Raw genomic sequence first — 13369 nt, 5'->3', positions numbered from 1 at the left:
CAACAAAAAACCTCCTAATCTCAACAAACCCCAGCTCCCCATTCTGCTGCTGCTGCCTCCAAGGGCTCGCGAGGAGCAGGCAGCAATGGAGCTGCACCACTGCCCGTGCCGAAGCCCGATCCGATCCCTTTTTCCTCGTCCTCCTCCGCCCTGCCAGGCCGCCGCCGCCTTCCCGGGTGCCCTTCAGCCCCTCTCTTGCCCCAGTGCCGCGCAGGGAGCGGGGAGGAGGAAACGGGACCCAGGAGCTGAGAACACCGACCCCAACCCGACGGCTGCCGCGGCCTCACCGCCGCTTTGAGCGCCTGCGCGCAGGGAGAGAAGGAGGGCGGGAGGGGGGGATGGGAGGCGGTGCTATCGCGCGTCTCCGCGTGCGGGCAGGGAGCCCTTCCCCTTCCCTTCTCTTCCTTTCCCTTCCCCGGGCCTCCCCCACCGCCTCCCCCTGCCCCGCGTCCCTCGCAGGGCGCCGGGCCGGCGCGGGGGTCTGCGAGCAGCGCAGGGAGGGAGGGAGGGAGGCGGGGAGGGAGCGGGGAGAGAGAGAGAGAGGCTGAGCCAGATCTTCATGCCACTGCAGGCAGCAGCAGCAGCAGGTAAAACCGGCCCCGGAGCATCTGCTCCCTTCACCCGCTTGCTCCCCTCCCCGCCGGCCGCCCCGCAGTCAAAGTGCGCCGGCCCCCGCCGGGGCCTCTCCCGGCGGCGCCGCCCCGTCCCGCTGCCCCCGGCCGTCGGCGCGCAGCGCTGGGGCTGGTGAGGCCTGCGCGCAGCGGGTGCCGCGGGCCGCTGCCCGGCCTCCTCCCGCTGCTTCCCGCGGGGCCGCCTCCTCCGGGCCTGGCGGAGGGCAGGTGCCCCCGGTAGGGACCGCTGAAGCCAGAGCCTCGGTTCTGGGAGATGGAAGCAGGGAGGGAGGAGGAGGAGGCAGATGGTCACAAGGTTGTCCCCCTCTGGATTTCTTTCTCTCTCTCTTTTTTTCTTTTTTCCATTGTTGTCGGTGGTAATTCTGATGGCTGAAGAGGAAAGAGTTAAGGTCGAAGTGATTTTTCTTTTCCCAGGCCTTGAGAAAGAGTTTTTGGAAAAGGCCGGGTTTCCCTCCACTTTCTTGACCCCAGTGACTGTCTTTCCTTTCGTTCCCACCCATCTGACCCCAGTCTATGCTGACTGTCCAATTTACTGCCTATGGAGTGACAGTTTTAGACTTATTAATTGCCACACTTGATTATCCTTAGGTTACAGTAGTTCAAGTGGTGTAGTAAGTATGGATTTCAGTGCAAGGACTGCCATTGGCACATTTTAGTTGTTGGAGGGTTTTATCCTCTTGGGTAGCTGTACCATACCCATCAGTTGTGTAGTGTAGGTACATATCCTACGGTGTTATTCATCCCGGGGGTTTCATGGTCTGCTTTTAAGGAATAGTTGTCCCATCACTTTGACAGAACATTGCTTTAAGTGGTACATATGACTTGAAATACTTAACAAACAAGAAAAATGTTAGTTAATATGTGAAAGACTCATACTCCAAAGCATACTAGATTGGGAATCAGGAGTCAAGAATGGTCTTCTGGTTTTGCCATGCAGCCATACAGCATCCTTTTGCTGCTTTATTGCCAGCAATCCTGCTTATCTGTCCTTACAGAGTACTCTGCAACTTGGTTAAAAAACACAACTACTCTCATACCAATGAAACTTCATTAAAGTTTATCAGCTCTGTTACTTGCCACACTCTCATTCAGTGATAGCATCTCTATGAAATTGAAACCTTCCACAATGTATCCCAAATAAATATGGGCTGCTTATTGGAATTGAAAATAATTTTTGAGAAGTCGAGGGTAATAAAACACACAGATAAGTTAATCTCAGATCCCATGTATCTCAGAATCATTGCCCAGTACTAGCTTTGTAGCTCAATGGAACCCGCAGTCCTAAAACTGGGCAGTAGGAACACTGTATCACTTATAGGCAACAGTGTTTTTTCTTTTGGAAACCAGGCCTTGTTTTGTAACAGTTGTCTGACTTAATGTTACCATGAATAACTAGTAGCCAGACTTCTTGTTTATTGACACCTGTGGCCTGTTCAGGTCACATGCATGCATATAATGGTAGTGATTACTGGACTAGGTGCAGTTTCGGTTTTGTAACGCATTCTGACACATCTGATAAAAACAGAACTAGATGCAGCCTGGCCCAAAGAAATTGTTGAGTTTTCAAACTTACGTGAAGTTCATAACATTGTTGAACCTTCAACCAGAACTTACCCTTGTGTGATTTGCGCACCTTCATTATTAACTTCAGCTCGTAACAGTGTATGAGAGCACAAGCAATTCTTCTTTTTACATGTAAGCGTATATTGGGAAGAAGGTGCATAGTTGATTTCCCTCCTCCCCCCTAGGTTTTATGATGGCTTCATAATTTGTAGAAATTGTTGATGTGGTCAACTCCTATGCAGGCTGAACATTTCAAAAGATACCAATGGCATCCTTTTGTTGGTGAGGTGAAGAGACAGGAGGATGTTTTCCAGCTTGGTGATTAGCCAGTGCAATGAATTAAGGGCTTGTACTGGTGGTAGCGTTCAAGAATTAATAATGCTGGTAGGATTCTTGCTTGTTTTGCTTCGTTTCACCTGATGGAAGTCACAAGCCCAATGTTATACAAGTAATTTTCAGATCATGCTGCAGTGTTAGCAGAGATCACTTGTCACACCACAAAAAGTGGTTCATACCTTTCCTTAAAATACCGTGGCACCTGCAAGAGTGATACTTAGCACTGTGAAAACATTCTTCTCACATTTGTCCTTTGTGTTATGGAGTTGGTTTTACTCCGTTGTTCTTTTCTCTTTTGTTTACATTTCAGTAGTGGAATTCTTTTGGAATTTGCTACCTTGTATTAGCTTGCAAGTGAAGTGTGATTTGGTGGAAATGTGTTATATGTATTCTGCCTGCCTATGATTTACACTACTGTAGAGATATTTGCTGTCTCTGGGTTATTGTTGCTATTATAACTTCATTTTTTACTATGGAAGGACTATGCAAAGAGCTGCTTTGCCCTGTAAGGAATTCTGCTGCTGAAGTCTTTTTAGAAAGTTTACTGTGTGCTCCATCCTTAGGAGCTTTATCTTAAACTGTTAGGTACGCTGCTGTAATTGGCAACAGCTGTTACTGAGAATTGTGGAGGATAGACAGTTTCTGAGATAATCAGTAACTAGTCCATTTGAGGCTTTGTTGATTAGCACGTGTAAGAGAATTTTGGATCAAGAGTCAGTGATGACTGCAGAGTGCAAATGTGGTATGGTATGTAAATAGTTTGCCTTAGCCTCTACACCACTCTGGAGTAAATATGATACAGGTTTTGGGTGTTCTAAGCCCAGTAAGCTGCCCAAGGCAGTTCACTCTGTAGCCCATCAAGGTACAGATACTTGGCTGTGTTGTGCTTTAGGAGAAAGAGGTCTGTGAAACGTGATGTGAAGGAGTTTTTTGACTGCTGTATCAATGAGGCTACAACTCCTTTTTTTTTTTTTTTTTTTTTTTTTTTTTTTTACCTCTGATAGAATGGGCATAGTTATTGAGTTATTGCCATTTCCAGTTTGTGAAAGTTGTTACTGAATTGTGTTTTGCTTGAGAATGTTTTTAGTTAACCATGTACCAGATTGTTTTTTTATTTTCTCGATATTTCAACTTCTGAGATCCAAAGAGAACTCCAAAAGAACTCAGTGCAGAGTTGAAGGCTCTATCATATTGGGTAGCATTATAATCTGATATATTGTATTATTTTTATTTATGTTAAGTGCAAAAAGGTGTGATATGAATTTAGTATCTATGTGTGATGGTTGTTGAGGAGAAATAGTTGACTCTATTTATACTCTGAGAGTTGGAATTAGACATGAGAGATAGAAGCTGAACAGCTCTCCAGACTGCATCCAGACCTTGGAGATGAACGTGCAGCAGTTGGCAGTCCATGAGGATAAAGGTCATTGATTACTGAACAAAACAGAAATAGCTATTTTGCCTCTGTTAATGGCTAGATGTCAATTTCTAAAAGGACTGGAGTCATATCATGACCTGGAGACTAGTCAGAAATAATTTGAAAATAATGGGAAGAATCACATCACTGATGTTGAACTGAATGTGGTGGAAAAGAGTCGTCATTCCAGTATCTTGCTCTGTATTTTCTGAAAAAACTTTATACTTCCCTATGTATTATTTAAGTTGAGGTGCTTTTAGTTTTGTTAATGGGTTAGCAAATCTGTATTTTAGGTGTATTAAAGAACGTTATTACCACGTTGCTAATTAATCTAGTGCAAATATGCAAAATTCATGTGGTTTACTTGACTTTCCTGCACTACTATATCATGTAGTGCTGCATTAGAACAGGGATGAATTCTGTCTTTATATGTTCACATATGCTTCACCTTGAACATATTATAGCATCAGTTTTTGTCTGTGTGGATACTTTTTCTTTTGCTGAACTTCTAGTAGGCTAAGCTTTTTTTATAAGTTTATCAAGATACTGAGAATCTACCATTTACTTCTCTGGATGAGTTGTTTCAGTGATTCATCTTTTCCACTGTTTAAAAATAAGGCATGCAATTATTGTTTGAATACATTTGAATGCATCTGTCTTTCACTGGTTCTTGTTGTCGTGTCTGAATTCTCTATCGCATCAGACTGCCTTAAAAACTTGATTTTGTCCCTTTGACACAATTTTCTCCCCTGTGTATGGTGTCAGTCCCTAGTGTTTAAAGATAGAAGTAGCTTTTAAAATACACAGATCGAAATCTATGATCAACAGATCACAGATTTATTGGGCCGACAGCCCTAGGACTCTTGGAGAAGTTTAACAAGTATGCTAATGCAAAAGGTTTGTCTCACCATGTTTTTTAACATCTGATCTGGAACATCTGTTTAACAAATGAGTTGGAAGGAAAATCAATATAATGTGATACAATTATACCATTTTGAATATTTCCAACTATAGAGTGAAAGTGTTTATTGGTTATTTTTGATCGTTGTGTATGATTTTTAACACTTCTGCCACCTCTGCCTAGCCACGAGGCTTTGCTGGTGTTGAGATGGTGTGTGGTGCTGTTGGCTGCATCCTATGTGGGTGTTTGATGAGCTTCTACACTTCATAACTCTGTTTCATGTTGATGGTGATCCACCTCATGCTTTTTTGTGTTGTTGATCCTGTTTTACTTTTTATGCTTTCTTCGTTGTTTCTTTTCCCCAAAAAATATCAGCATTCAAACATCTGGAGTGAATTGTAACCCAATTTGTCCTCTTTGTTAGCTGTCAGATTTTCCCTCCCAGTCAGTTATGTTCCTAACTAGTCTCAGCTTCAGAAGTATACAAACCTCAGGAATATGAGTGTGTGTGTGCACGATAAGTTTATGTATGTTTCAGTGATCTCTGGCTATATAATCAGATTGTGATCAGTGGTTCTTAGGCAGTTCCTTGTGCAGTGATTTATTCGTTTTAGCCGTTATAATGGGATATATGGTAATTTCTCTGTGCCTGTTACAGTGAGTGGTATTAGAAAACTGGTCCTAATAGTTTTTTTTACAAACTGCTATTTTTACTCTTGACTGCTTAAGATCCTGGGATATTTGGTTTCATGATTGAATACTTCAGTTTGACATCTCTTTCAGCAAATCACAGATATACGCATGTGAAAAATACTCCTGTTCTCTAGTTGGAGCTAATGGTTTGTAGCAGACTTCCACTTGCACTGCCCTCTGAGCTGTCTTAATACTTATACCTGTACATAGTCAGTATCCTATGATGAGTTACCGGGAAGTGAACACCTGAAGTACAGTTTTTGAAGACCTAGATTGTGCATGCTTCATAACAAGAGTTATTTTTGTTTCACTTGCCTTTACACAACTGGATGTCTGGCCTTTATATTGGAAAGGAGTATAGATTTCTGATGTTTATTGAGAATAGACTGGAATTTCAAGGTGCAGAACTTGTTAAATTTTTGAAGAATTTCTCTAGAACTGTAGAGGTACGGTTTTGGCATCTAGACTTTGCTCTGATGTTAGCATAAAGATTGTATCTTGCATCAGATGAACTCATCTGGGCTGTTAATTTGTCATTTGCAGTGGCAAACCATCGGTGCTTTACAGGAGGTGATAAAAAATCCCAATTGTGGCATGATCTCAATACAAAGGAGCTCTTCAATTTTTTGTTGTTGTTGTTTGTAATGGTTTATGATTATGAATTTTTTTCATTAGCACCAGTGGAGGCAGCCAGTGGCTTCTGTATCCTGCGTGATGCAGATATACACATTATTTTCTACAACTTTTTTTTCTTCCTGCCCTTATTTACAGCAAGGCAACATCTGTATCTGGATGGTGTTCTGTCTATATTTTACTGTTTGGACCTTGGTATGTTGTAGAGTTGATCTATTTTCTAATATTCAGCACCAGATTCACTTCAAAAAAATATGCATTTTTTCCTGAGCTGTGATTAGTTTTTCTTACATCTGTGCTTTAAAAGAAATCGTCAATGTTCACACTGTTCTTTTCAGATGTAAATTTGGACACTTTTAAAGTAAAGACTCACGATACGTTTCACATTTATTTCATAGTTGTTTTCACATAATCATGCCTGCTGCACTGTAAATGTGAACAAGAGGATCCAACGCTTAGGCAGTACTTTGATTTCTTGTACCTTCTTGACTAAATTTTATCTCGAGTATTCATGATTAACATTTGGTAGTTTTGTAGAGCCATTCATCCATAAAAGAAAATGACGTTAATCATTTCCAGTGAGAGGGAAGCGACTTATTCAAGGCCAAACAGAAACTCTAAGAGGGAGCTCCAGTTAGAACCCAGATTTTAGAACATCCCATCACAGTTAATTCACTGCAAAATATTTAATACATCTCACTATTTAAATGAGTTTGCTAAACTGTGGAAATGAAAAGATTACGTAATATGTCTTTACTAATTAAGTAGTAGGCTTTGTCAAATGAATCTGAGAAGTACAGCGAAAGAGTAGATTTAAGGAGGGTAGTACTAATAATTACAGAAAGAATGCAAGCAAAGATTTAGCAGTACACTTCTCTTAGTGCAAATCCACTAGGTTATTTAATAATTGTGCTGGGTATAATAGAATTATTAATTTCTGTAGTGAGAAGAGTGGCTTTCAGCTGATACTGATGGTCTTGTTGTACGGCCTGCTTCCTATAAAACATTGCATGACTTTCACAGCAGTGACTTGGAAACATGCAGAATATACAGACTGTATTTCATTTGGAACCATGTATTTGAAAGAAAGGGAAGAGCTTTCCTCTACTTTCAGTTATTCATGAGTCCACAGAATAGTATTTCCTCCTTTAGGCCTGACTCATTTTTAATTTACATCATTTTCACATATGCCTATGGCACTAATAAATATACAGTTTGGAGAAAAGTTAATAAATCCAAGTAACCTACCTTGGCAACTCTTTTATATATGTGTATATACATATACATATGTATGTTTTATATGGATATATGTATTTTTTGCACACTGAAAATCAAAGCTGTTGCTGCTTATGATAGTACCTTTTAAAAGTCATTGTACCACACAGCATGCACAATGCACTCTAATACATACATCTAACAGGCCAAATACTTGACCTCCTTTAGTTTTAATTGTTGATTCACATTTATAAATAGAATGTATTTTAGCCCTGCTAGTTCTCCTGCTGCATGAAAACGTGAAGTGGATAATGTTTAAGGGATTGTTTTCTTCTGAAGAATGCAGAAGTTGAGACACCACTACATTTCCTTTCTGTAGCTGTTTGAGAGAGAAACAGATGTGTTTGTGTAGAGGAACAGGCAACAGGCAGGAAGTGCATGACTTCCTTAAGCAGAGGAACTCACATCCAAATTAGTAGAAAGGTTTTTTTCTGGGCGCATACATGTTCACATATGGTGAAAGAAGATGATGACAGTGCCTTCTAATGGGATACAAGCCCTACAGAGCAGTAGCAGGTAACAAAGAAGAAAAAAATGGCTCACTCTTTCCAGTGACCGGTGATAGCTTGAGAGGAATGCAATCTCTATGCAGAGATGTTGCTAACCCTTAAATGGGAGGGTGAGGAGGAGTAGATCCAGGCTGCACCTCTTCCTGTCACTCTGGTGCATTGCTTGCATCCGAACTCCCTGGGTTAGCCACACCTCGCCTGGTTCTCAAGCATTGGTTCAGACTGTGACTTGGCAATTCCACTCTACCATGTAATTTATTGTTCATTGATGACTTTTTCAGCTGGCCTGGAAGTTACAATAACTAAGTAACAAGAAGCAGGGGAAAGATGTGTTGACATATCACCGTGTAGAAGCAGCTTTGGTTTTTGGATTTGTGTAATGTTTCCAACTCTTCTTTATTACACTGCCCACAAGTATTGATCTGAAGGCTGCTTGGTTCAGGTGCAGTATAAAAGTTGAGGCTTGACTGTAGGTCAAGGAATTGTGAAGAGATTTAAGGGATAGATGAAATAAGAAATGTATGGGGCAGGATGTACCTTCTCCATCCATTACCAGCTGATGATCAGCTGTTTGTGTTTCATACTACAGGTTTACCTCTTTCAGTACTGTTTGTAGATCCGAGCAAAAACAGTTTGCTTGTTGCTTTGTTCCTGGCCTTTGATCAGTACTGCTGTTTGCTGATTTGACATTCCTTTAGGATGAAATGTCAAACTTTCCTATGCAGAGATAGGAAAAAAAGAATACAGCACATGTGCCCTGAACTGATTATTGTCTCTTTTGAGTTTTATCTTGAGCTTTAAGCATGTTTTCAGAGTGAGGTGTGGGACATTCTCTATACAAGAAGAAATGAAAAAATATATTGGAGAGATATGTGAATATTTTTAATAAGCATATCTGATAATGATGTTGGATATTTAGTTGGTAAAGGCAGAATCCACTTATCTGAAGGATCAGCCCTTATGGAACTGAGTGGAAAAGTGACAAGATCAGCAGCAGCTGTTACTGCTGGACATAGCTCTCCTTAGGTGTTGTGCACAACTGAGATGGTCTGAGGTACATACACAGAATGTATATAGGTCACACTGAAAGTAATAAGTCCCATTTATTTCCACAGAAACAACAACAGACACAAAGAGCACAATAGCTCTGTTTTTGTTTTCTTTTGGTGTTTTTTTTTCTGATCTTTAGGGAGTTTAGGTGAACTGTCAAAAAGTTTTTTTAATATTAGAAGAAAACTGTAGAGTTCTGCCTGTAAGCCAGTATTCTGAACTGACGTATGCCAGGAATTAGAGCACACTGTTGCTTCTCGTAGCTGTTCAGAGCAACTGAGTTTTTATGTTAATTTGTGGTAATAGTATATGATCAGTCATTGTTATAATTTCCACTGTGAGTAATTTTATCAGAGGGCAAATGTAGGCTGAGTGAACATCATTTTACGTCGTGTAACAACTTAGATGGGGATAAAAGTTTATTTATATACTCATGTTATAATTTTTGTGGTTTGACTGGAGTGCTTCACTTTCTAGTGCTGCTGTTATTTATCACTTAGTCCATAAGCATGTTTGACACCTCCTAATGCAGATAGTCTTTTGCTGATTTTTCTAGATACTGTTTCCACTAAGACTAAACATAATCTTCTGCCAATTTCTATTACACTCAGAAGCTTTAGAATTGTGCAATCCCCTTCCAAAAGTAATGGATCAGTCTAGCTCAAGCTGTGTAAGGATCAGAAGAAAGAATGGAAGGGTAGGAAGGGGGTGACTAGGTCTTAAACCAGTGGGTTTAAGAGGTGAACCTTCAGTGTGAAGCTTATAAACAGGCATTGAGTAGCACTGTAAGCATCTTTCTACTTTTTTCCCTTTTCACATGAAGCATTTATTTCAGATCCCTCTTGTCAGTTTCTCTGCAGTCTTGTTCTGCCCTAATGCTTGCAGCTTTTACCCTTCCTGAGTTAGCACACTAAGACTCCACCTTCTGAAAAACTGCAAAAAAGTCAAACCCAACAAAAGAGACAGTGTGTCATGAATACTTGCTGACCTTTATTATGTTCATTTTTTATTTATTACAGTGTATGTCTTTTAGCATTTTGCCTGATTTATGTGGATCCTCTGCTTCTGTGTTTGCAAGCGGTGAGTGGGTCCATCTGCAACAACTAATTGTAAGGTCATGGTATGATTTAACCACAGTAGGCAGATGAGCATCACACGTCCATTCACTAGAAAGGAAATGTGGGCAAGAAAGAGCAAATATACTAGCAGTAAGGATATAGTTTTAGATAGTGATGCAGATTATATTGTATAACTGCATCTGTAGGAGTAATGGAAGAAATAGACTTTTAACTAAGGTCTTTATTATCCTAAAATAGTATGCAGTGATAGACGCATGATCAGAACAGACAATGTAGGGTCATTGAAAACTTTGGCATGCCAGTGAGATGAGTGTTTTAGAGGCGACATACTTCATGTATTGTTTGGGAAGCAAGCTGGATTGTATGAGTGAGTGAATGAGTAAAATGAGAATTTTAGCTGTATAGGCAGGTTGAATCTTACCTCTATAATTTTTGTTAAAAAAGAACAGCAAATTTACAGGCGTGATTGGAAGATGAAGAGGAGTTTGTGAAGATCACCTCATTTTGAACCCGAGTAATAAAAATGGTGACAAACATGTATTTGATACTGAGAGGGGAAAAAGTAATGAAGGATTTCTCATTTTTTTCTCAAATACTCGGTTTGCACTAGAAAGAAAAATATCTTTAGCAATACATTACTTTAAGCTGACACTGCTTCTGGTGTGCCTTGCGCTTTCCCCACTTTCTTTTCTTAAAAAAAGGACTACTGTTTCCAGGAAGTCTTTAAGTTGCTAGCATTACATTTCATCTAATGTTTCTCAGTCACGCTGGTCAGACAACTTCTAAAATTATTGTTCAGATTAAACTCAAAGTAAATGAAGGTTGGGTTGCATTTTCAGTTTTTCAACATGATAGAATTTGCTTTCCAAGTCCTGAGGTGGTTTGCAATGATTTCATCACTGAAAAGTATCTGTAACTGTCGACAATAAATAAACTGCTGTTTGACTTGAGACTAATTTCTTGCTACAGTCAAGAATTGTGCTTGGTGAAATGTTATAGTTATGCCAGTTTTATTGTTGTTCATTTTGCTTGGCTGTAAAGGATCCGAAACAAGTGTCAAATCCAGAAATCTGTTATAGCAGCTAGTAATGGGTTTCTAGTGATACATTGCTGTGTCTGTTTACAGCATCCACTGAGGGTACCACGGCTTTCTGTGCAGTCCCTTCTGATATGCTAACCCCTTCCCTCTAACTACTGAGATAAATTTTTGCACTTTCCCTGTCTTGACAGAATGTTTCAAAATATTTTTACCTCTATTTGTTGTTTGCCTTTTCTGAGGCTGAAGCTATGTTTTGCTGTCAATTCTGCTCAAAACTTGTGCTGCCATTATGGTATATTGACTTGAAGATACAAGTAAGGAGTGGCAGACAACAAAATGAAATGCAAGCAGACCTTCTAATCACATGAACATGTGAACAAATGGAAAAATATTTAGTGCCGTCTGTCATCTTGCATAGATGAAAGACACAGGGAGATGATCTCTCTGCTCTTGAGGTTTGCTTTGATCCCTTCCTGTCAGAGCTCAAGCCCTGCTGTCCAGCTTCATGGTGTTTTTGAAGTAGACTGCCTTACAGACAGCTCTAAGTTCAACACCATAATGTTAACTCTCTTCTCTGATGCTTGGTTATGGATCATCTGACTGCGCAGGACCTTGCTGGACATTTCTGCATTCATGTGCATATATAAGTTACAGTAGTCCTTGAAGGACTGGTCATTGTAGTAATACCATAATGAGAAAAACAACAAAAACAAACCAAAAAACCTACTCAAACTTCGATCTATCTTCAACCTGTCAGGTCTCTTGAGGAGAATTTCACTGTGATCTCTCTAGTAAGAGATCTGGCTTCAATTCTGGAGTAGCTGCCCCTTTTTAGCAACCCAGCTGTGCCTCAGTGGGGGAATGGCAGAAATCCATTTTCTCTGCATCTAGAGCGAATGACTGTGGTGAGGTGAGATTAAAAGCTAGACTTTGATTTTTATGCCCAATTAATCCTTCATTTGGAATGTCTTTGTGCACAATTAGAGTGGCCTGGAGGAGTGGCTGGCAACCACAAGAGGTTGCTCAGTCCCTGCTTCCTTGTACCATGTGATGTTGGGCAGGGTATGTAAGAAGATATTTGCTTACTTTTGGTGATAGATATAAAAACCGACACTGTAATAAACATGAATGGCTACATCAGGATGTACTTACAGCCTTCTGACTGGGCTCAGTAGAAGTCTGAGATGATCACCTCTACATTTCTTAAAACATTTTTTTTTTTAATTATTTTGCTGGGTATGAGCAGGTTCAGCTCAAAATGGAATTCACTTTTAGCTCTGATTTTTCATAGAATGGCTTGCATTGTAAGGGACCTTTAAGATCATCCAATTCCAATCCAATTCCTGGCCTTATACACCTCTAGGGATGGGGCATCCACAGCTTCTCTGGGCAGTTTGTTCCAGTGTCTCACTATCCTCTGCATGAAAAATTTCGCCCTACCATCTAACCTAAATATCCCCTCTTTCCTCCTTCTGTCATTCTCAAGCCATGTAAAAAGTCAATCTCCCTGCTGGTCATAAATTCCTTTTAAGTACTGGAAGGCTGCAGTGAGGTCTGCCGAGAGCCTTCTCTTCCAGGCTGAACAAACAGGGCTCTCTCAGTTTTTCTTTGTAGGAGAGGTGCTGCAACATTCTAATAATCTTCATGGTCCTCCGCTGAACCCACTCAAACAGCTTCACATCTTTCTTGTGCTGGGGGTGCCAGGCCTGCCTGCAGTACTCCAGGTGGGGCCTCATGAGGGCAGAGCAGAGGGGAACAATTCCCTCCATCCTGCTGGCCACTCCTCTTTGGATGCAGCTTAGGATGCTGTTGGCCTGATCAACAAAAGCACACTGCTGGCTTATGTCCAGCTTTTCATCCATCTGGATCCCCAAGTCCTTCTCCAAAGGGCTGCTCTCAATGACTTATCCCAGTCTGTACTCATATCTGGGATTGTATTCAACCCAAGTGTAACACTCATGTGCCCACTTTTTAAGCTTGTCCGGGTCACTTTGAATGGCATCCCCTTCTGTATTTTTCTCTTAGACACCATATCCTCACACTTTTTAGTGTTCTTTGGGGCTTGTACAAGGCATAGTGATAATGGATAATGAGAAAGACTACTCAGTCTCTCATTGAAATATTCATACACAGTATCACGCATTTTTGAGCCATTAACATTTGTGGACTTGATGTATATACTTGCGTCACTACAAGTTCATGTCACCTGGTGGTTCATAAAATTAGGTCTTCAAGTATCACC

At 40.7% G+C, this 13369-nt stretch overlaps 1 protein-coding gene across 4 annotated transcripts in view; it reads left to right on the top strand.

Annotated features, from left to right (window-relative positions):
- Positions 1 to 347: 347 nt before the first annotated feature.
- The window catches only part of TBC1D5 (TBC1 domain family member 5), a 307207-nt gene continuing 294185 nt past the window's right edge, over positions 348 to 13369 (top strand). For 3 of the 4 annotated variants that reach the window (XM_015281811.4, XM_015281808.4, XM_040696662.2), the window contains exon 1: positions 348 to 587. Coding sequence is in view for 1 of the 4 variants with exons in the window: in XM_046929184.1 (XP_046785140.1) it covers positions 7917 to 7966 (50 nt within the window). In the remaining 3 variants the exon portion in view is untranslated. Of the gene's footprint in view, positions 7967 to 13369 lie in introns of all 4 variants that reach the window. The other variant, XM_046929184.1, reaches the window with a different exon arrangement.

This window comes from Gallus gallus, chromosome 2 (assembly GCF_016699485.2).
Source record: "Gallus gallus isolate bGalGal1 chromosome 2, bGalGal1.mat.broiler.GRCg7b, whole genome shotgun sequence".
Lineage (NCBI taxonomy): Eukaryota > Metazoa > Chordata > Aves > Galliformes > Phasianidae > Gallus > Gallus gallus.
The sequence above is the reverse complement of the archived record's forward strand: the minus strand, read 5'-3'. Positions and strand labels throughout refer to the sequence as shown.